This window comes from Haemorhous mexicanus, chromosome 25 (genome assembly GCF_027477595.1).
Source record: "Haemorhous mexicanus isolate bHaeMex1 chromosome 25, bHaeMex1.pri, whole genome shotgun sequence".
Classification (NCBI taxonomy): domain Eukaryota; kingdom Metazoa; phylum Chordata; class Aves; order Passeriformes; family Fringillidae; genus Haemorhous; species Haemorhous mexicanus.
The window spans coordinates 3,395,418-3,415,467 of NC_082365.1; the positions used below are offsets into that span (position 1 = coordinate 3,395,418).

Below are 20,050 nucleotides of genomic sequence, written 5' to 3' on the forward strand. Positions count from 1 at the left end.
CCTTCCCTTTGTGTCAGTCCCAAACTCCCAAGGAGAGAGCAAGGCCCAGAGAGCTCAGGCAGCTGGGCTGTCTCAGGGAGCAGAGCAGCATCCCCCTGCATCCCCCAGGACTGCAGCATCCCCCTGCAGACCCCAGGACTGCAGCATCCCCCAGGATTGCAGCATCCCCCTGCAGACCCCAGGACTGTAGCATCCCCCTGCAGATCCCAGGATTGCAGCAGACCCCAGGACTGCAGCATCCCCCTGCAGACCCCAGGACTGCAGCATCCCCCTGCAGACCCCAGGACTGCAGCATCCCCCAGGACTGCAGCATCCCCCTGCAGACCCCAGGACTGCAGCATCCCCCAGGACTGCAGCATCCCCATGCAGATCCCAGGCCTGCAGCATCCCCCAACAGACCCCAGGACTGCAGCATCCCCCAGCAGCCACCCCCAAGCCCCCTCCCCCCCCTCCCCCCCCTCCCTCGTGGGCACCCCAAATGCCAGCCCTGCCTCTGGCAGCCCCAGTTCGTCCCTTCCTCCTGCTCCTGCCCCGGAGCTGTCACCTGCGGCTGACCCAGGACCCGCTGCTATCTGATGCCAGAGGCAGCAGCGGAACAAAGGAGGAGGAATTGCTGCCGGAGCCAAGGTAAAGAACAGAACGTGCCCCAACTGCAGCATCCGGGGGCAATCCGGACCTTCCCCCTTGACAAAGCTCGCTCAGATTTCAGGGAATTAAAGCCATTAACTCCTTGGAGCAGGGATCATTACTCAACACATGTTCCTCTGACAGCCAGCACAATGCAGGGCTGGCCCGCCGGGAGCTAAACAGTGCCGGTGTTAAATAATAATTAAACTGCCTCTAAGTTAAACAGACAGCCAGCACAAAGGGGCAGTGTGCTGCAGGGCCCTCCGAGTGCTAAACTGCAGGACCAGGGCCAGCAAGGTGCCTCCAGAAGAAAAGGTTTGGGTTAGGGAGACCAAAGGAGTGGTTAGGAAGGGAGACAAGGCTCTGGGAAAAGGGGACAGTAGGTAACACCTGTGGGCAAGTGAGGGCTGCTGGGGCAGTGTCCCAGTTAGAGATGTGGCAGCTGCAGGCTTGAGAGCAGCTCCGGGGCACTGGAGAGGGGAAAAGGTGCAGGAGGGCTCCCAGGAGCAGCTGGAGGTGGGAATCCCCCAGCAGCACGGAGGGAAGGAGCAGCAAACCCAGCCCAGCACGCTGCTCTCCAAGGCTGGGAGCACCCTCACCCTCGCTGGGAAGGGAGGGCAGAGCTGCAGCCGTGATATCTTCTGAAAAACCCCTGTGCCAGGAATTTTCTCCTGAGAAGCTGAGAGGCCTCAGGAACGAAATGTGAACAAGGATTCTCTGCTGCTGTGGGATGCAGCAGGTGCATCTGGGATTGGTCTCATCTGGTTGTTTTTAATTAATGGCCAATCACAGCCCAGCTGTCTGGGACTCTCTGGTCAGCCACAAGGTTTTATTATCATTCCCTTCTATTCCTTGCTTGCCTTCTGATGAAAGCCTTTCTTCTATTCTTTTGGTATAGTTTTAATATAATATATATTATAAAATAATAACTCAGCCTTCTGAGCCATGGAGTCAGATCCTCATCTCTTCCCTCTCCTCCTGGGACCCCTGGGAACAGCCCCCAGAGAGCAGAGCCAGGAGCTCTCCAGCAGAGCCTGCAGCCAGAGCCAGCTCCATCCTGTGCACGCTGCCAGAGCCACAGCCCAGCCCCAGGCCAGGGCTGCCCTGCCAGATCCCTGCTGGGAAGAACCAGGAGCTGTTTCCCAACCTGTGCCACGCTCTGGGAGCCATGGGAAAATGTTCTTTCCTGACCTATCTGCAGAAAGCCAAGTTTGCTGTAGGTTTTTTTTTTTTTTAATTGCCAACAGAGCTGAGCCCATCCCCGGCTCCCAGGAAACGTTTCTACCCCAGGGAATGTGGCAGCAGCTCTCTGGAAAGCACAACTTTCCCAAGCACTGTCCTGGGGAGGGCTGTGAGAAGAGCAGGAAAAGAATGAGAAACAATTTTTATCTTCTCTTGCTGCACCTGTCCCTGTGAACCTGTCAATGTGTTATGGAGATTTGTTTACCAAAGGGTGTTTCCTAATTAGCCAGGGGTGATGGTGTTTGGAGTGGAGGAGCAGTCAGGCCCAGCTGTGTCTATAAAAGCAGTGGGATTCTTAATAAGAATACAATAATATAAGAATAATAAAGTAATTGATCAGCCTTCTGTGAATCACAGAGTCAATGCTGATTGTCACCCAGCTGGGGCCCTGTGGTGATCACATGTCCCCTGAACAGAGGGAGACACAGTTCTCCCAGGAAAATCCTGGGAAGCTGTGGGAAACTTAGAGGAAAGAATTGGAACAATTCTTGTCTCTCTTTCTGTAACTGCTGTTTGTAGGCCTGGCTCTGCAGAGTGTGCTCTTCATGGCTCACCAACGGGGTGAGAGGTTTGCACTTTGAGACCAATCAGGTCTGAACTTGGCAGGTCAGGCTATAAAAGTCACACCTTTCCTAATAAACTGTTGGCCTGGATTGCCAAGGGAATTGTATCTCTTGGCCATCTGCATGGCAGCTGTCTCCTGTTCCGTGGGCAGCTCTCCTTACCTCTCCCACACCCACTCCTCCCTCTGAGAGGGATAATAATATTATAATAATAATTATCTGCTGATATTATAATAATAATTATCTGCTAATATTATAATAATAATTACCTGCTGATAAGAGGCCATTGAATGTCCCTGCATGGCTGATAAGAACTACAACATCCCATTGGGAGATGGGAGCCCAGGGGGAGGAGCCAAGCATTCCCACCCGGATATAATCTGGAGATCCTGGAACACCAGCACGGCTTCTGCACTGGATTTCCCAGAGGAGCAGCAGCTGCCTCTGCCCCTGGATCCTCAGAGGCAGACTGCACCTTTCTCCAGGATCCCTGCTCCAGCAGAACCACCCCTGGCACTGCAGGAGGGCTGAGCCACAATTCCAGTGGGACTGCTGCCAGCACCCTGACCCACAGGGTGTCAGGTGTGTTCTGGCTCTGGCAGGGTTGGTTTGGTTCACTGCATTGTTTATTTTATCCCTTTATTTTCTTCCCTGGTAAAGAACTGTTATTCCTGCTGCCATATTTTTATGCCTGAGAGTCCCTGAATCTAAAATTCATAGCAATTTGGAGGGAGGGGATTCACATTTTCCATTTCAGGGGAGGCTCCTGCCCTCCTTAGCAAACATCTGCCTTTCCAAACCCAGACACCTGACCTATTTCACCTCCTGATTCCCCAGTCTGAAGCCCGGAGTCTTTCACCCCATCCCTGACTATTGTCAATCACGGGCGACTCGGATGAAGGGGAGAGAGAATGCATTGATTCCATCACCACAAGGCTAATGAATTCCTAATTAATTACTTTATCATCCTGTACTGTGTACATTTCATCTAAACTGAATCTGCCAGGCTCTCTCTCTTGCTCACACTGCCCAGCACTGCACTCATCTCTGATTCTCTCTGACCGTCCCGTGACAGTCCCACACACACACGCCTGACCCTGACAGGCCAAGGGAACACCACCATCACCCTGGGTAAACCACCTCCATATTTCACTCCACTTTAGCACAACACAGGCACAGCAAGCCAGACAAGAATTGAGTTTTCCTTCCTCTCTGCTCGTCTCACAGCTCCTCTCAGTTCAGAGGGTGTGTGAACACCACTCCTGACCCAACAGCATCACAGACCTGCTCCTTGTAGCCATGATATTTTATGAAAAATCCCTTTGCCTGGATTTTTTTCTCCTGAGAAGCTGAGAGGCCTCAGGAACAAAACGTAAACAATGATTCTCTGCTGCTGTGGAATCAACAGGTGCATCTGTGATTGCTCCATGTTGGTTGTTTCTAATTAATGGCCAATCCCAGCCCAGCTGGCTCGGACTCTCTGGTCAGTCACAAGATTTTATTATCATTCCTTTCCTTTGCTTGCCAGCCTTCTGATGAAATCCTTCCTTCTATTCTTTTAGTATAGTTTTAATATCATATATATATCATAAAACAACAAATCAGCCTTCTGAACCATGGAGCCAGACCCTCATCTCTTCCCTCACATCCTGGGACCCCTGCGAGCCCCACCACAGCTCCTCACCTTCATCGTAGTGCCGCCTGGCCTCCGTGCCCGGCTTGGCCCTGGGCACGCCGTGGTACAGCCCCTCCCCGACAAAATCCGTGTAGAACAGCATGAAGGTCATGAGAGCCATCCAGCTGCAGAGCTCGGCCACGAAGAGGCGGCGGATGACCCTGGGGATGCGGCAGTAGAGGCCGTGCAGCCGCGGCAGCAGCAGGCACAGCTTCCTGCCCGCCTGCAGCACCCGCCTGCCCGGCAGCAGGCACGGCCCCCGCCAGCAGCAGCAGGACAGGGACGCCTTCGGTGGCTTCGGGGACGCGTCCTTGAGCGCCGGCCCGTCCAGGAGATCCCCCTGGGCCGCCTCCTCTGTCACAAACAGCGTGGCCAGCACACAGCCCAGGAAGATGAGGGCCAGCAGGCTGAAGAGGCAGCTCTGCTGGCTGCCCAGGTAGGGCGCCAGGAAGGCCCAGTCGATGGCGGGCAGCAGGTAGCCGATGCAGCCGCCCAGGCTGACCATGAAGGCATACATGGAGAAGGCCTGGCGGCAGTTGTCCGGCTCCTGGAAGAGGTCAGAGAGCAGGGCCTCCAGCGGGGTGAAGCACACCTGGCCACAGAAATCCAGCAGCCCGATGCCCACGATGAGGAAGGCGATCTCCAGGGCCCGGGGGTTGAGGGCACACAGGCTGGCCAGGCTGCTGGCGTGGGGGATGACAAACAGGCTGAGCAGCACGCCCAGGCACAGCGCCCAGATGAAAGGTCTCCTGCGGCCGTAGCTGCTGTGCCAGTGGTCGCTGGCCGAGCCGATGAGAGGCACAAAAAGCAGCCCAAGCACGGGGCCTATCCCTGGGAAAGAGACGGGGGGGTTACAGGGATGCAGCTGCTCTCTGTGCACTCCTAAAAGGGATGGTTTGGCAATTTGGGAGGTTGCAGTGGGTCACAGCCCCTCTCCCTGCCCTCACTCACCCCCACCCTCCAGACTGCAAGGTTTGAAAAACAAAACCAGAAACATCCCTCCCTCAGTCCTCAAACCTCAAACCATCCTTTCCTCTCCAGCAGTCCTTAACCCCCAAAACATCCCTCCCTCGGAGAGGTGACAAAAGCTGCCTACCCAAAACCATGGTCATGAACTTCTCCTCCACGCCCACCTCCAGCAGCAGCGGCGGCACGTAGGTGATGCCGGCGGCCAGGCACACCTCCAGCCCGAAGGTCAGCGAGTTGACCAGCAGCAGCTGGGTCCTGCGGCTCTGGAAGGACATGCTGTCCCCAGCCCCAGCCCTCAGTGCCACCCGGCTGTGTCCTGCCAGCTGCAGAGCCCCCAGGGCTGCCCCCCAGGCAAGGACTGGAGCTTCCCGTCCCGGGCTGCTGGGGAGATGCTGCTTCCCATTTTATCAACGGCGAAGGAACCGTCTGAGCCTCTTCCTCTTCCTGGGAGGCGTGGAGAGCCCAGGCAGGGATCCACTGCGGCCTTCCCCTCCTCTCACAGGCTGGGGGCTGTGGGGAGAGAGTTACACGCAGCGGGGAAGGGGTTAAAACCAGGGGCCACAGGGATGTGCCACCGCTGAAAGGGACAGTCCCCATCCCAGCAGGCTGGGGAGGGGCTGGGAGAGATGGAAGGGTGAAAACTCCACCCCTGACAGGTTTGTCCCCAAGGGTTTATGGGGTAAAACCACAATGTCACTGCTGAAAGGGACAGTCCCCATCCCAACAGACCAGGGAGGGGCTGGGAGAGGGGCAGGGAGAGGATGAAAGCTCCATCCCAGGTTTCTCTCCAAGGGTTTGTGGGGTAAAACCACAAGGTCACCACAGAAAGGGACAGTCCCCGTCCCAGCAGGCTGGGGAGGGGCTGGGAGAGATGGAAGGGCGAAAGCTCCATCCCTGACAGGTTTGTCCCCAAGGGCTTGTGGGGTAAAACCACAATGTCACTGCTGAAAGGGACAGCCCCCATCCCAGCAGGCAGGGGAGGGCTCAGGACAGGTGGAAGGATGAACACTCCACCCCTGGCAGGTTTGTCCCCAAGGGTTTGTGACAGGAGAGACAGGGTTTGGGAAAGCCCAATGCTGCCCTGGATGACTGATGACCTCTCTGTCCTGTCTGGGACACAAAGGATTCGGGGTCTCCTCTCCCAGGGAAATCACTCAAGACTCCTGTCCAAGGGTCAGGGGAGTGCCTGCAGCCACACGGGGTCATCCCCAGAGGCCACCAAGCCCTGCCTGGTGACCAGGACATCCCTGTGCTGCTCCCAGGCTCTGGGAAGTGATTCCACCCCAATCCCATAGCCCCGGTTACCAGGACACCCCAATCCCACAGCCCTGGTGACCAGGACACCCCTGTGCTGCTCCCACACCCCAATCCCATCTCCCTGGTGACCAGGACACCCCAATCCCACAGCCCTGGTGACCAGGACACCCCCGTGCTGCTCCCAGGCTCTGGGAAGTGATCCCACCCCAATCCCACAGCCCTGGTGACCAGGACACCCCCGTGCTGCTCCCAGGGTCTGGGAAGTGATTCCACCCCAATCCCATCTCCCTGCTGACCAGGACACCCCAATCCCACAGCCCTGCTGACCAGGACACCCCAATCCCACAGCCCTGGTGACCAGGACACCCCAATCCCACAGCCCTGGTGACCAGGACACCCCTGTGCTGCTCCCAGGCTCTGGGAAGTGATCCCACCCCAATCCCATCCCCCGGGATGGGGCACAGGGAACAGGCAGTGCCTCCGTGGAGTTTCACAAACAAACCTGACCCACTTTAGCCTCATCTAACAGCAAATGGCAATTATCTTACTCATTAGACTGAGTCATTTATTTGCCCTGTAACTGCTCCTTCTCTGCGGAGGGGAGAGGCCACGGCATGGGGCAGAGCAGCCAGGGCAGGGGGGAGCAGATGACAGAAACCCTCCAAGCTGCCCAGCACCCAGCCCAGCAAAATTGGCTAAAAACACCTGGGGGAGGTGAGCCCAGCGCTCCCTGAGCCCCCCCTGCCCCCATCAGCACCCAGGTGTGTGCAGGCAGGTACAGCAGGGAGAGTTTTGTCCCTTTTCTCTCTCTCCTTGTGTCGAGGGGAGGCTGGCAGGGGGGGATGAGGCTCAGCCATCACTCCCTCCCTTTCCCTCTGGGGAGAATCCTGAGCTCAGGCTGCCAGTGCCACTCAATAAATACCAATAAATAAACTAAATAATAAATAAATTATTCCTATAATATTAATTTATTATAACAAATTATTACACTCAATAAATAAATGATTCCCCTCTGGGGACATTCACTCCCCTGACTGTCAGAGATGATCCCTCCTTTCAACAGTTAAACGATTTGCCCCAGGTCAAGCAGCAAACACAGGGGGAATATTTTTCTTTCACCACCAGAGGCAGCCTGGGCCGGGCTGAGCAGCCCTGCAGCCCACCTCGCTCAGAGGTGGCTCCACACAGGATGTGGCAGGGGGTGCCCAGCTGCAGCCCAGCCCCAGGATGAGGAATTTCAGCTCCAGCAGCTCCCAGAGTCAAGGCAGAACTAACTGAGACCTAAAGGGGGATGTGATGTCCACTGCCTGCTGTGCTCTGGGGGCTGGAGAGCTCAGAGAGGGGGAGCTGTCCCAGAAGAAACCCCAAACTCAAGTGAAAGGTGCCTCACACAGATTAAAAGTTGTTTTCTTGGCTTTCGCTGCTGTGGCAGCTCTGGGGAGGCAGCAGGGATCTGTCCAGCTGCCTGGGAACTCCAGGTGGGAGGCAGAGCTGGATTCCTTATCTGCAGGTAGGAACAGACCTCTCCTCCCCCTTCACACCCTCCCAGGGCTTCCAGGAGAAAACAAATCCCTGCAGCAATAACAGGAACAGCCGGGGATGACAAACCCCAACTGCCATAAAGCTGTGGATAAACCTGCAGCAGGTGATCAACTTTCCTGTTGGAGCTGAACTTCATCCCAACACCCACCCATTCCTCTTCCCATGTTTTTCCCAAAGAATTGAGACAGGGAAACGTGCTGGGTGGGGAAATCACCTGACCTGCAGATTTGGGAGGACAGGGGCTGGGAAAGGGAGGTTTGGGAGGCTCAGGGTGGTTTGGGAGCCAGGACTCACCTGCAGGTGGCTGATTTCTAAGGACAGGGGCTGGGAAAGGGAGATTTGGGAGGTTTGGGAGCCAGGACTCACCTGCAGGTGGCTGATTTCTAAGGACAGGGGCTGGGAAAAGGAGGTTTGGGAGGCTCAGGGTGGTTTGGGAGGCTCAGGGAGCCAGGACTCACCTGCAGGTGGCTGATTTCTAAGGACAGGGGCTGGGAAAAGGAGATTTGGGAGGTTTGGGAGCCAGGACTCACCTGCAGGTGCTCCCTGCAGCCCAGCCCAGGCTCTCAGCAGGAGCTGCTGCAGTGTTTGCAGGGCAGCAGAGGTGGAAGCCAGCACAGGTTTGGTTTCAGGGCCCTCCCTTTGTGCTGATAACAGCAGTGCCATTGTCACCGTGCCACTCCCCAGCCCCAGGCTGAGGCTGAGCAAACACTGCTGGCACCCCTCAAAGGTGCTGCCCTGAGGAAACCCCAGCTCTGGGCTCACACCTCAATTTTGCCAATAAAATCCAAACCTGAAATTCACATTTATCTCCCTCCTCTGCTGATCTGCTGGTGCTCCAGCAGGGATTTAGGACGTGGGGTTGGTATTTTGTTTTTAAAGGCAGCAAGATGTCCCTGCAGCTTTGCTGGCCCTGAGTGACAGCCCCAGCAGCAGCAAGACCAAAACCCTCTCCCCAAACCCCAATCCAACCTTTCCAGGGGATTTATCCCCTGGGCTGTGCAGCTCTGGAGTGGAAGGGTCAGGAAAATCCATCCCCAGCTGGGACACCCTGCACTGGCAGCACCCTGCCCATCCCAGAGGGGTTCTGGGGACCTCCCCCAGCCCCATGGGGACAGCTGGGGCCGGTGACACTGGCACTTCTCACCCTCCAGCCTCAGCTTCCCCAGATTCCCACAGCAGGAGCAGGGTTTGTCCTCTCCTCCTCAAGGAACACCTCCAGCAGTTCCCAAAATTGGGATTTTTGGAGGTTTCCTGCACTGGGAGCAGAAGGGAGCCACATGTGGGGCTGTCCCACAGCTGCTCCCAGAGCTGGCGTGCCACGGCACAGACATCAGCTGCTGCTGCTCCTCTTCCTCCCCAGGGAGGGCCAAACATCTCCAGACCATGGCTCTTTAAAATCCCAAACATCTCCAGACCATGGCTCTTTAAAATCCCAAACATCTCCAGACCATGGCTCTTTAAAATCCCAAACATCTCCAGACCATGGCTCTTTAAAATCCCAAACATCTCCAGACCATGGCTCTTTAAAATCCCAAACATCTCCAAACCCACTGTTCTCTCTTTAAAAACTCAAACATCTCCAGACCATGGCTCTCTTTTAAAAAACCCCAAAATCTCCAAACCATGGCTTTCCTTTAAAAAAACCCCAAATCTCCAAACCCATGGCTCTCTTTTAAAAAACCCCAAAATCTCCAAACCCATGGCTCTTTTTATAAAAACCCAAACCATCTCCAGACCATGGCTCTCTTTTAAAAAACCCCAAAATCTCCAAACCCATTGCTGTCTTTTATAAAACCCCAAAATCTCCAAACCCATGGCTCTCTTTTAAAAAACCCCAAAATCTCCAAACCCATGGCTCTCTGGTTCTCTTTTTAAAAACCCCAACATCTCCAAACCATGGCTCTCTTCTAAAAAACTCAAACCATCTCCAAACCCACTGCTCTCTTTTAAAAACCCCCAAATCTCCAAACCCACTGATCTCTTTTAAAAAACCCCAAAATCTCCAAACCATGGCTTTCTTTTAAATAACCCAAACCATCTCAAACCCACTGATCTCTTTTAAAATCCCCCAAATCTCCAAACCATGTCTTTCTTTTAAATAACCCAAACCATCCCCAGACCATGGCTCTCTTTTTAAAAACCCAAACCATCTCCAAACCCACGGCTCTCTGGTTTGCTTGTCAAGCTCACAAACCCATTTTTCCTGCCCTTTCCCTGCAGAGAAGCAGCAGATCAGCTCCCAGAGGCTGCCTCACCTGGCAGCCAGGTAGGAGGGCGGGTCCAGGGCAGGAGCAAAGCCTTGCTGGACAAAGGCAGAGGAGAGGGTGAAGCCAGGGAAGCTTTTAGGGAAAAAAACCAACCCCAAACACCTGGGAAAGGTGGGTGTGCTGGGCATTGATGGACACACACACAGAGCCCTCTCCTCCTCCTGAATTTCCCAGCCCAGGGTCTTAGAGGGAATCACATCTCAGCAGAGCTTAGAAAAGTGATTTTAAAAATAAAATGTGGGTGTAGTTACCTGGCAGAGAAAATCTCATTTATTCCTGGGAGAATCCATGTCCTGCCACCCCATAATCTCTGCTGCTGGTGCAGAGGGACCAAGAGCTGATGTTGGATGTGGCTCTGTAGCTTTGATTTGCAGTGGCTGTGCACCTCCTCCACAGCTCCACAGACAGCAGAATTTGGTTCAGGGTGAGGGTGCTGAGGCACTGGAAGAGTTTTCCCAGGGAACACGTGGCTGCCCCATCCCTGGCAGTGTCCAAGCCCAGGCAGGGATAGTGGAAGGTGTCCCTGCACGTGGCAAACAAAAGGAGATTTAGGATCCCTTCCAACCCCAACCATCTGATAATTTTATTGTTCATTATCTCTGCCCTGTTCCCTCAGGAAAGGAGATGCCTGGGCTGAGGGGGGGCTGCTCCAGCCCAGCAGTGCCCAGGGGATTCAGCTCCTCACCCTCCCTGCCCACCTTTGGCACCCAGAGACAGGGGCAGGCAAACAGCTCCCACTCACCACCCCAACATCACATTTCCGACCTCCTGAGGGGCTCCTGATGAATTCCCCAAGCCCTTTGGAAGAAAGGGTGGCAGAGAGCTCCAGGGCAGAGAGCTCGGGAGCAGCCAGGGCCTTTCACAGCCATCAGTGTCCATTCAGTGGGAAATGCACCATGGAGAATAGCTCTGGCAGGCTCCTGGCATGGAATGGAACACTCACCCGACCTCTCCTGACCCCCTCCCCGGCCCTCCTCCCCTCCCAAATCTCCTTGACCCCATTCACAGCTCGGGGAGGGAGAAGGGAGATGGACTGGGGCTGTCGGAATTAACCCCGCGTTTCCTTTGAGCCCCGGGGCTCCATTCTTAGGGAGAGAGCAGCAGCAGCCTGGAAATCCCCTCCAGAGCAGGGCTTGGGATTCCTTTCCTTTTCTTCCCTTCCTCGTCTCCCCTTCCTCGCCTTCCCTTCTTCATCTTCCCTTCCTCTTCTTCCCTTCCTCGTCTTCCCTTCCTCCTCTTCCCTTCCTCGTCTCCCCTTCCTCACCTTCCCTTCTTCATCTTCCCTTCCTTTTCTTCCCTTCCTTTTCTTCCCTTCCTCACTTTCCCTTCCTCTCCTTCCCTTCCTTGCCTTCCCTTCCTCGCCTCCCCTTCCTCAGCAGCCAGGCTCTCCCAGTCCCACGGGTGTCACAAAGGCCACTCCTGGTGACAGCTCCAGCTTCCCCAGGGACACCCCTGGATTTGGGGCACGGCTCCTCTCTCCTGCCCCTCTCTGCACCCCCTACAAGGGGATCCTGCTGCTTCCAGGGCTAAAATCCCTCAGGGCACAGAGGGATCCCTGGCACAGGCACATGGCTGAGGGCACCTCAGCTCCGTTTGGGAGCGCCCAGCCCGGAGGGAATGCTGCCAGGCTGGAGGGAGCTCTGTCCTGCCCGCCCTTCACCCTTCAGGGGTGCCCTGAGCTCATCCCAGAGCCTCTGGCCCACGGCCTGCAGCCCCCTGTGGCACAGGAACTGCTCCTGCCAGGAGCCTTCCTCCCAGCAAAGAGCACCAGCTGCAGCCAGGCCTCGGCCTCCTCCTCCTCCTCCTCCTCCTCCTCCTCCTCCTCCTCCTCCTCCTCCTCTGCCTACTCTTCCTCCTCCTCCTCCTGCTCCTCCCTGGCTCAGCAGAGGCCACGCTGGCACTGCTGGAGCTCTCTGGGGGACAGACATGAGCCCAGGGCCACAGCAGGGCCAGCAGAGCCCTGGGCTTGGCCAGCAGAGCCCTTCAGCCTCGGGCTGCCCGGCCCACCCATGCCAGGGGCAGGAGCTGGGCACAGCTGGAATGGGGCACAGCTGGAATGGGGCACAGCTGGAGCTGGGACACTGCTGGAGCTGGGACACTGCTGGAGCTGGGACACTGCTGGAGATGGGCACAGCTGGAGATGGGGCACAGCTGGAGATGGGGCACTGCTGGAGATGGGCACAGCTGGAGATGGGGCACTGCTGGAGCTGGGCACTGCTGGAGCTGGGGCACAGCTGGAGCTGGGGCACAGCTGGAGCTGGGGCACAGCTGGAGCTGGGCACCCCAAGTCCTGCAGCCAGCAGGGGCCAGGGCTGCTGGGATGACCCTCAGCCTCACCTCACTCTCAGCCTCACCTCACCAGGAGCTCCCAAAGCCGAGCTCAGCTCAGGGCTGCAGGGGTGAGAAGCCCAGTAAAGCTCAGCTCAGCTCAGGGCTGCAGGGGTGAGAAGCCCAGTAAAGCTCAGCTCAGCTCAGGGCTGCTGGGGTGAGAAGCCCAGTAAAGCTCAGCTCAGCTCAGGGCTGCTGGGGTGAGAAGCCCCAGTAAAGCTCAGCTCAGGGCTGCTGGGGTGAGAAGCCCAGTAAAGCCGAGCTCAGCTGCTCAGGGATCTCCAGCCCGGGCTGGGATTTGTGCTGGTGCACAGCAGGGCCTGGCAGCGTTTTACCCCCTCAGGACTGGCATCTCCTCGCCAAAGTTCACCAAGCAAAGCCTCCCAGACTCCTGAGCACCCCCAGGAGCAGCAGCAGTCCAGCCCTGAGCGGCTCAGCCCTGGCAGTCACGCTCCCCTGGGCGGCTGTCAGGGCTGCTGCAGCAGCTCCAGCCCTCCAGACAAGCTTGGCTGGCTGCACAGCAGAGCCCCAGCTTTGTTCTGATGCTGCACGACCCGAGCTCTTGCTTTTATTCATGAGAGGAGCCCCCGTTCCGGAGCAGGAGGGGAAATGAGATGATCTGCTTCTGCTTTTCACTCCTTTCTGCTGGCTAAAGCCTGTGCCCATCACCCCTGGCACTTGATCCAAATCAACCTCTCCCCCCGGGCCTTTCTTCTCTGCTTATTATTTTTTTTTTTCCCCCCTTTACAAGCAGAAGAATCAAAATGTAAATTCAACTGGAAAGGGGGGAAATATCAGCCCCCTCCAGGTGCCCCCTTCTCCTCAGAGCGGGGATGGGCACAGATTATATCCAGCACCACATGACCAGGGCCTGTATTTATGTGTCAGAGTGTGAAACCCACCCTGCTGAGCTGCCTTTTCTCTGCCTGGGGCTGGGGGCTTCTGCTCTGCGTCTCCTCCAGCAGCCCCACAAAGGGGATTAAGGAGAGCCCCTCAGCCCTGCAGAGTAATCCATCAAATTATCCCTTGTTGGCGTTGCTGTCCTCTTCAGGGGGAAGAAAAAAAAAAAAAGAAAAAAGCCCTCCAAAAGCTTTTAAAAGCACTGAAATTACACTTGAGCCTGAAACACTCCACCCAGCTGCTGGAGCCCCCAGCACAATGGGCTGGTTGTGAAGGGGATCCCGGGAAGTGAGGAGCAAGGAAAAAGAGATGGACACTTAAAAAGGGCAGCGGCCTCCCCAGGGCTGCAACCCCAACAGGTGCCTCAGACCCCCCCTTCCCCAGAGCCTGCAGCTGAATATTACATTTTTCATATATTCTAAAGATATTTTTCATATATTTTATATTTTCAAATATTTTGAAGTGGGAGCTGCTCTGAGATCTCCTCGTCCCCCCACCCATCTGCAGCAGATCTGACCCTGCAAGGCTGGCAGGGCACCCCAGTAACCTCTGAGAAGGAATTTGGGGCTGGCAGGGCACCCCAGTCACCACTGAGAGGGAATTTGGGGCTGGCAGGGCACCCCAGGAACCTCTGAGAGGGAATTTGGGGCTGTCAGGGCACCCCAGTCACCACTGAGAGGGAATTTGGGGCTGTTGGGGCACCCCAGGAACCTCTGAGAGGGAATTTGGGGCTGGCAGGGCACCCCAGGAACCTCTGAGAGGGAATTTGGGGCTGGCAGGGCACCCCAGGAACCTCTGAGAAGGAATTTGGGGCTGTCAGGGCACCCCAGTCACCACTGAGAGGGAATTTGGGGCTGGCAGGGCACCCCAGTAACCTCTGAGAGGGAATTTGGGGCTGTCAGGGCACCCCAGTAACCTCTGAGAGGGAATTTGGGCTGCTGGGATGGGTTTGCTGTGCCCTGATGGCCCCACGGACACGTTCTCAGCAGAGGTGAGGTTTGTAAAGGTTTGAGCTTGTGGGAGCACCCAAATGGCTCCTGCAGGGACTGCAGACCTGTCACCCCCTGTCCTCACTGTCCCCAGAGCCCTGGGAGTGGACAGTCCCTCAAAACCCCTGTGCAGGGCTCAGGGCACGTCCCCCAGTGACCCAGAGGCAAAGCAAAGCCAAACCACACTCACCAAACCCCAGGAACCCCCAAATCTGCTTCTCCTCCCACTGCAGCTCCCCAGAGTGCCCAGGAGCTGCTGAGCTGCTCCCAGCACCTGCCCTGGGGGCTGAACCTCCCCCTGCAGCAGCCCTGCCCAGCAGGCACAGGGGATGGAGAGCCTGGCTCTGCAGGGCTCCAACCTGCTGGGGAAATCCTCAGGGAAACGGGACCACGGGGTGCTGACCCCAAAAAAGGGGGATCACAAACGGGGATCACAGAGTGCTGGCCCCAACAAAGGGGGATCACAGAGTGCTGACCCTAAAAAAGGGGGACTACAGAGTGCTGACCCCAAACACGGGGACCACAGGGTGCTGACCCCAACAAACGGGGATCACAGAGTGCTGACCCCAAAAAAGGGGGATCACAAATGGGGACCACAGAGTGCTGACCCCAAAAAAGGGGGATCACAGGGTGCTGACCCTAAAAAAGGGGGACCACAGGGTGCTGACCCCAACAAAGGGGGATCACAAACAGGGATCACAGAGTGCTGACCCCAAAACACAGGGACCACAGAGTGCTGACCCCAACAAACTGGGATCACAGAGTGCTGACCCCAACAAAGGGGGACCACAAACTGGGATCACAGACAGGGATCACCCCAACTAAAGTGGAGCTGGGATCACAAACTGGGATCACCAACAAGGATCACCAACTGGGATCATCCCAACAAACTGGAGCTGGGGTCACAGACAAGGATCACAAACTGGGGTCACAAACAGGGGTCACAAACTGGGATCACAAACTGGGATCACCAAGAGGCATCACAAACAAGGGTCACAAACAGGGATCACAGAGTGCTTACCCCAACAAACTGGAGTTGGGATCACAGACAAGGATCACAAACTGGGATCACAAACTGGGATCACCCCAACAGACTGGGGCTGGGATCACAAACTGGGATCACAAACTGGGATCACAAACTGGGATCACCGACAGGGATCACAGAGTGCTTACCCCACTAAACGGGAGCTGGGCAGAGAGAAGAGCACAGCTGGTGGCACTCAGAGCACCCCCGTGGCCCCGGGGCCAGCTCAGCACTGAGCACCCAACACAAAACCCCCGGGTTAAAAAGCCAGAGAGAAGCATTTCCCCATCTCATGGAGGAGAAGAGCAGCCAGGAGCCCTCAGAGCTCTGCCCCCGTGAGCCTCCTGTCTGCTCACAGGGCTGGGAAATGGGAACTGAAACTGGAACTCGCTGTTTGCAGCTGGAGCAGAAGTGCTGCGTGAGGGGACAGCTGAGCCCTGTCAGAGCAGGGCAGCTCTGGCTCCTCTGGGGCTCCCAGGCAGCTCCAGGAGTCCTTCCCCACCACTCCTGATTTATCTGGAAAATGACAGCCACAGGGCCAGAGGAGCCTCAGGAGTGGCTTTGGGGTGGGAAGGGCAGTCCTGGTGTCTGAGCAAAACCCAGGGGCCAGAGCAAAGCCAAGGCTGGACACAAACCCAACCCCTGGGCTGTGGAGCAGCTCGGGAACAAATGGGGGAGTTTCAGGAGGGATGAGGGGTGTCCCTGACCCCAAACTGTGCCCACAAAGGGGTCAGACAAATTTCACCAGCACCCAAAACTGAGCTCCAGCTACCCTGCTTTTGCCAGGAGCCTGTTCCTCAGGAGAAAAAGGGAACAACCCAAACTCCACACATCCTCCAGGCTCACACTTCCAGAACTTCTCTGGCTGCAAATTTTGGGAGCCTGACCCCGTGCTGTTCCTCACAGGAGACACTTGGAACACCCAAAACCGAGCTCCATCCCATCCTGCTTTTGTCAGGAGCTTTTTCCTCAGGAGAAAAAGGAATCACCCAAACTCTACATCCTGCAGGCACAATTTCCAGGAGCCACCAGCACCCAAAACTGAGCTCCAGCCACCCCTGCACCTGAACTCTCTCCATCCCACCCCTGCTTTTGCCAGGAGCTTTTTCCTCAGGAGGAAAAGGAACAAACCAAACTCCACATCCTCCAGGCTCACACTTCCAGGAGCCACCAGCACCCAAAACTGAGCTCCAGCCACCCCTGCACCTGAACTCTCTCCATCCCATCCCTGCTTTTGCCAGGAGCCTGTTCCTCAGGAGGAAAAGGAACAAACCAAACCCCACACATCCTGCAGGCTCACACTTCCAGAACCCCTCTGGCTGCTAATTTTGGGAGCCTGACCCTGTGCTGTTCCTCACAGGAGACACTTGGAACTCCCAAAACCGAGCTCCAGCCACCCTGGCACCTGAACTCTCTCCATCCCATCCCTGCTTTTGCCAGGGGCTTTTTCCTCAGGAGAAAAAGGGAACAAGCCAAACTCCACATCCTCCAGGCTCACACTTCCAGGAGCCACCAGCACCCAAAACTGAGCTCCAGCCACCCCTGCACCTGAACCCTCTCCATCCCATCCCTGCTTTTGCCAGGAGCCTGGTCCTCAGGAGGAAAAGGAACAACCCAAACTCCACATCCTGCAGGCTCACACTTCCAGAACCCCTCTGGCTGCAAATTTTGGGAGCCTGCCCCTGTGCTGTTCCTCACAGGAGGCCCTCAGAGCCCTGGGCACACCCAGGCTGCTCAGGCCACCCCTCCCTGGCACTCTGTGCCCCTCAATCCCAGCGATTCGTGTCCCTGCTGGCAGATCCCTCAGCCTCCCCTGGCAGCTCGGGGCTTTCTCCCTCTCTGTTTTCTGTCTGTAAAATGAGGTCGTGGCTCTGGAGCAGACAAAAGAGCCTCTGCAGGGTGAGGAGCAGCCCCAGGACAGCTGGGAGAGCTGAGCCCCATCACTGCCAGCTTGGGGACAGCCCAGAGCTCTGAACACCCTCTGTGCCCCTGGCATGGGAATGAAGCAAAACTCCCTAAATGTTTTCAGCTGGGAGCTGCTCTCAGCTCTCCTTGTCCCCCCACTCATTTTCACCTCTCTGGCCACAGAGGGGAATTTTTATGCCAATGTTCCAAGGGACTTTCTGTCACAGCAGAGGGAAAGGTGTGCAGGCAACAATGGGAATTTTCTGGGGTGTTTTAAGGGCAAAATCCACAGCTCAGAGCTGTAAAAAACCCCAGCAGTTTCACGTGCCTGGGGTAGCAAAAGCTGCCCAGGCTCTGTCTCCTGCCTGCAGCACATCATCAGCCCCTGGGGGTTAATTAATGAGGGGCCTCAGATCACTGGGAGCCTTTTCCTTATCGTGACAGAGCAGCCACCAGGCCTGGGCCTGGGAACGGCAGATTCCACCCTTCTATTTTTGCCTGATAATTGCAAAGATAAGGAGCAATCAGATTTTTATTTCCTGAGGCAGATAAGTTTCACTGGAAGGTCTTGATGGGGAACTTGAGAAGGTTTTTGCTTTCCCCCTGCTCACTGTCAGTTTAATGTGTCCTGGACTCACCACACGCAGGGGTTCAACATCCACCAAAACAAACAGAGCACTGAGGAAGATCTGGAAGGGAAATTTTCCACTTTTTTCTAAAAAAAAAAACCAAAAACCCAAGGCTCAAAGCTGCCATTTCTCCAGGAGGCAGCTGGAGTGAGGCATTTTTACCACCCCCTCACTCCCCACCCAAACAGGAACCTCACTTCTATTCTGAGCCCAGGAAAGAACATCAGCCCTACATAAATTATTAGCATTTTTACTAATTAGGCATGGGGTTCAAGCTCAAAGCTGCCTGGATTTTGCAGAGCCCTCTGAGCCCCTGCTGAGGGGCTCTGTGGCACGAGGGGGACGGGCAGGGAAGAGCTCTGAGAGCTGAAATTTCTGCTCAAACCAGGAAAGGAAGTTTGTGCGGCCAGCTCGGAGCAGGGTTTTCCCTCCATGCCAGGCTGCCTTTATTTGCCTTTATTTGCCTTTATTTGCCTTTATTTGCTGGGGTAAAGTTCAGAGAGCCACAAACGAGGCCCAGAGATCTCTGCTACACCTGGGCACGCAGCCAGGGCACCTGGGGCTGGCAGCCAGCACCTCCTGGGCAGGCTGGCCGTGCCACCTGAGGGACAGGGACAGGGACAGGGACAGGGACAGGCAGCACCCCTGCCCTGCCCCGGGGCTGACCCAGGGGGAATCTGTGGGCAAACCTCATGGGGGGCAGCTACAGCGGGGGGTGGGTAAAGCTGGCAGGGCAAGAAATGCTGGTGGTGTTTTGGGATTGGGAAAGAGGTGATTTCTGATTGTGGGGGTGGGAATTATATTATATAATAGAATAGAATAGAATAAATATAATATAATAAATATACTATAATAAATATAATATAATATAATAAATATAATATAATATAATATAATATAATATAATATAATATAATATAATATTATATTATATTATATTACATTATATTACATTATATTACATTATATTACATTATATTACATTATATTACATTATATTACATTATATTACATTATATTACATTATATTACATTATATTACATTATACCATATCATATATAATATCATATATCATATTATATATCATATTATATCATATTATATCATATATATAAAAAATAATTATTTTATACTAGACTATATTATACTACATGATATGATCTTATATTATAATATATTATACTATACTATATTATCTTATATTACATTTATTATATATATTATATTTTACACAATGTTACATTGTATTATGTTATATTAGGTTATATTATGTTATATTATATATGACACTATACTATGTTATATTGTATTATGTTATATTATATTATATTAATTACATTATAATACATTATATTACATTATATTGCATTATATTGTCACCCACATTCCTAACAGGAATTTTTTGTCACCCAGCATTCCCAAACACACAGGAATGGTTTGTCACTGATATTCCCAATAGGAATCATTTGTCACCCACATTCCCATCAGGAATCATTTGTCACCCAACATTCCCAAAGGCACAGGAACCGTTTGTCACTGATATTCCCAACAGGAATCATTTGTCACCCACATTCCCAGCAGGAATTGTCCCCCCCATTCCCAAAGGCAGCTCTGGAGCCCAGCAGTGCCTGCACACAGCCCTCCCCTGTCCCGCCAGGAGCCCGTACCTGGCACCCCAGCCCGCTGCCACGGTCCCCTCCCTGTCCCTTTGTGCCCGGGGCTGGTGGCCCTGCTGAGCCCCGTGACACAACAATCACAACAGTCCTTCATTGTCTGTGCACAGCTCCGGGGCACAGCCTGGGATCCCTGCCAGGGTCCAGAGGGGACAGGCAGTGACCACAGGGAGAGCACTGACAGGACACTGCCTGTCACCTCCTGGAGGTGACCAAAACCCCTCTGGGTATCAGCTCCAGAGTTTGGGAATCCCTGCCAGGATCCAGAGGGTTCTCACAGGGAGAGCAGTGACAGGACATTGTGTGTCACCTCAGCTCCTGGAGGTGACCAAAACCACTCTGGGTATCAGCTCCAGAGATTGGGAATCCCTGCCAGGATCCAGAGGGTTCTCACAGGGAGAGCAGAGACAGGACATTGTGTGTCACCTCCTGGAGGTGACCAAAACCACTCTGGGTGTC

General features: G+C 54.8%; 1 protein-coding gene across 50 annotated transcripts in view; it reads right to left on the reverse strand.

Annotated features, from left to right (window-relative positions):
* SLC45A3 (solute carrier family 45 member 3) overlaps positions 1-20,050 on the reverse strand; it is a 35,363-nt gene that overhangs the window by 7,862 nt on the left and 7,451 nt on the right. For 49 of the 50 annotated variants that reach the window (XM_059867988.1, XM_059868021.1, XM_059867994.1 and 46 more), the window contains 3 exons: positions 10,394-10,665; positions 5,204-5,586; positions 4,117-4,938 (listed from right to left, as the gene is read on the reverse strand). In XM_059867988.1, coding sequence (XP_059723971.1) covers positions 4,117-4,938; positions 5,204-5,351 — 970 coding nt within the window. In that variant the 5' untranslated portion in view covers positions 5,352-5,586; positions 10,394-10,665. Of the gene's footprint in view, positions 1-4,116; positions 4,939-5,203; positions 5,587-8,405; positions 8,560-10,393; positions 10,666-20,050 lie in introns of those variants that run through there. The other variant, XM_059867987.1, reaches the window with a different exon arrangement.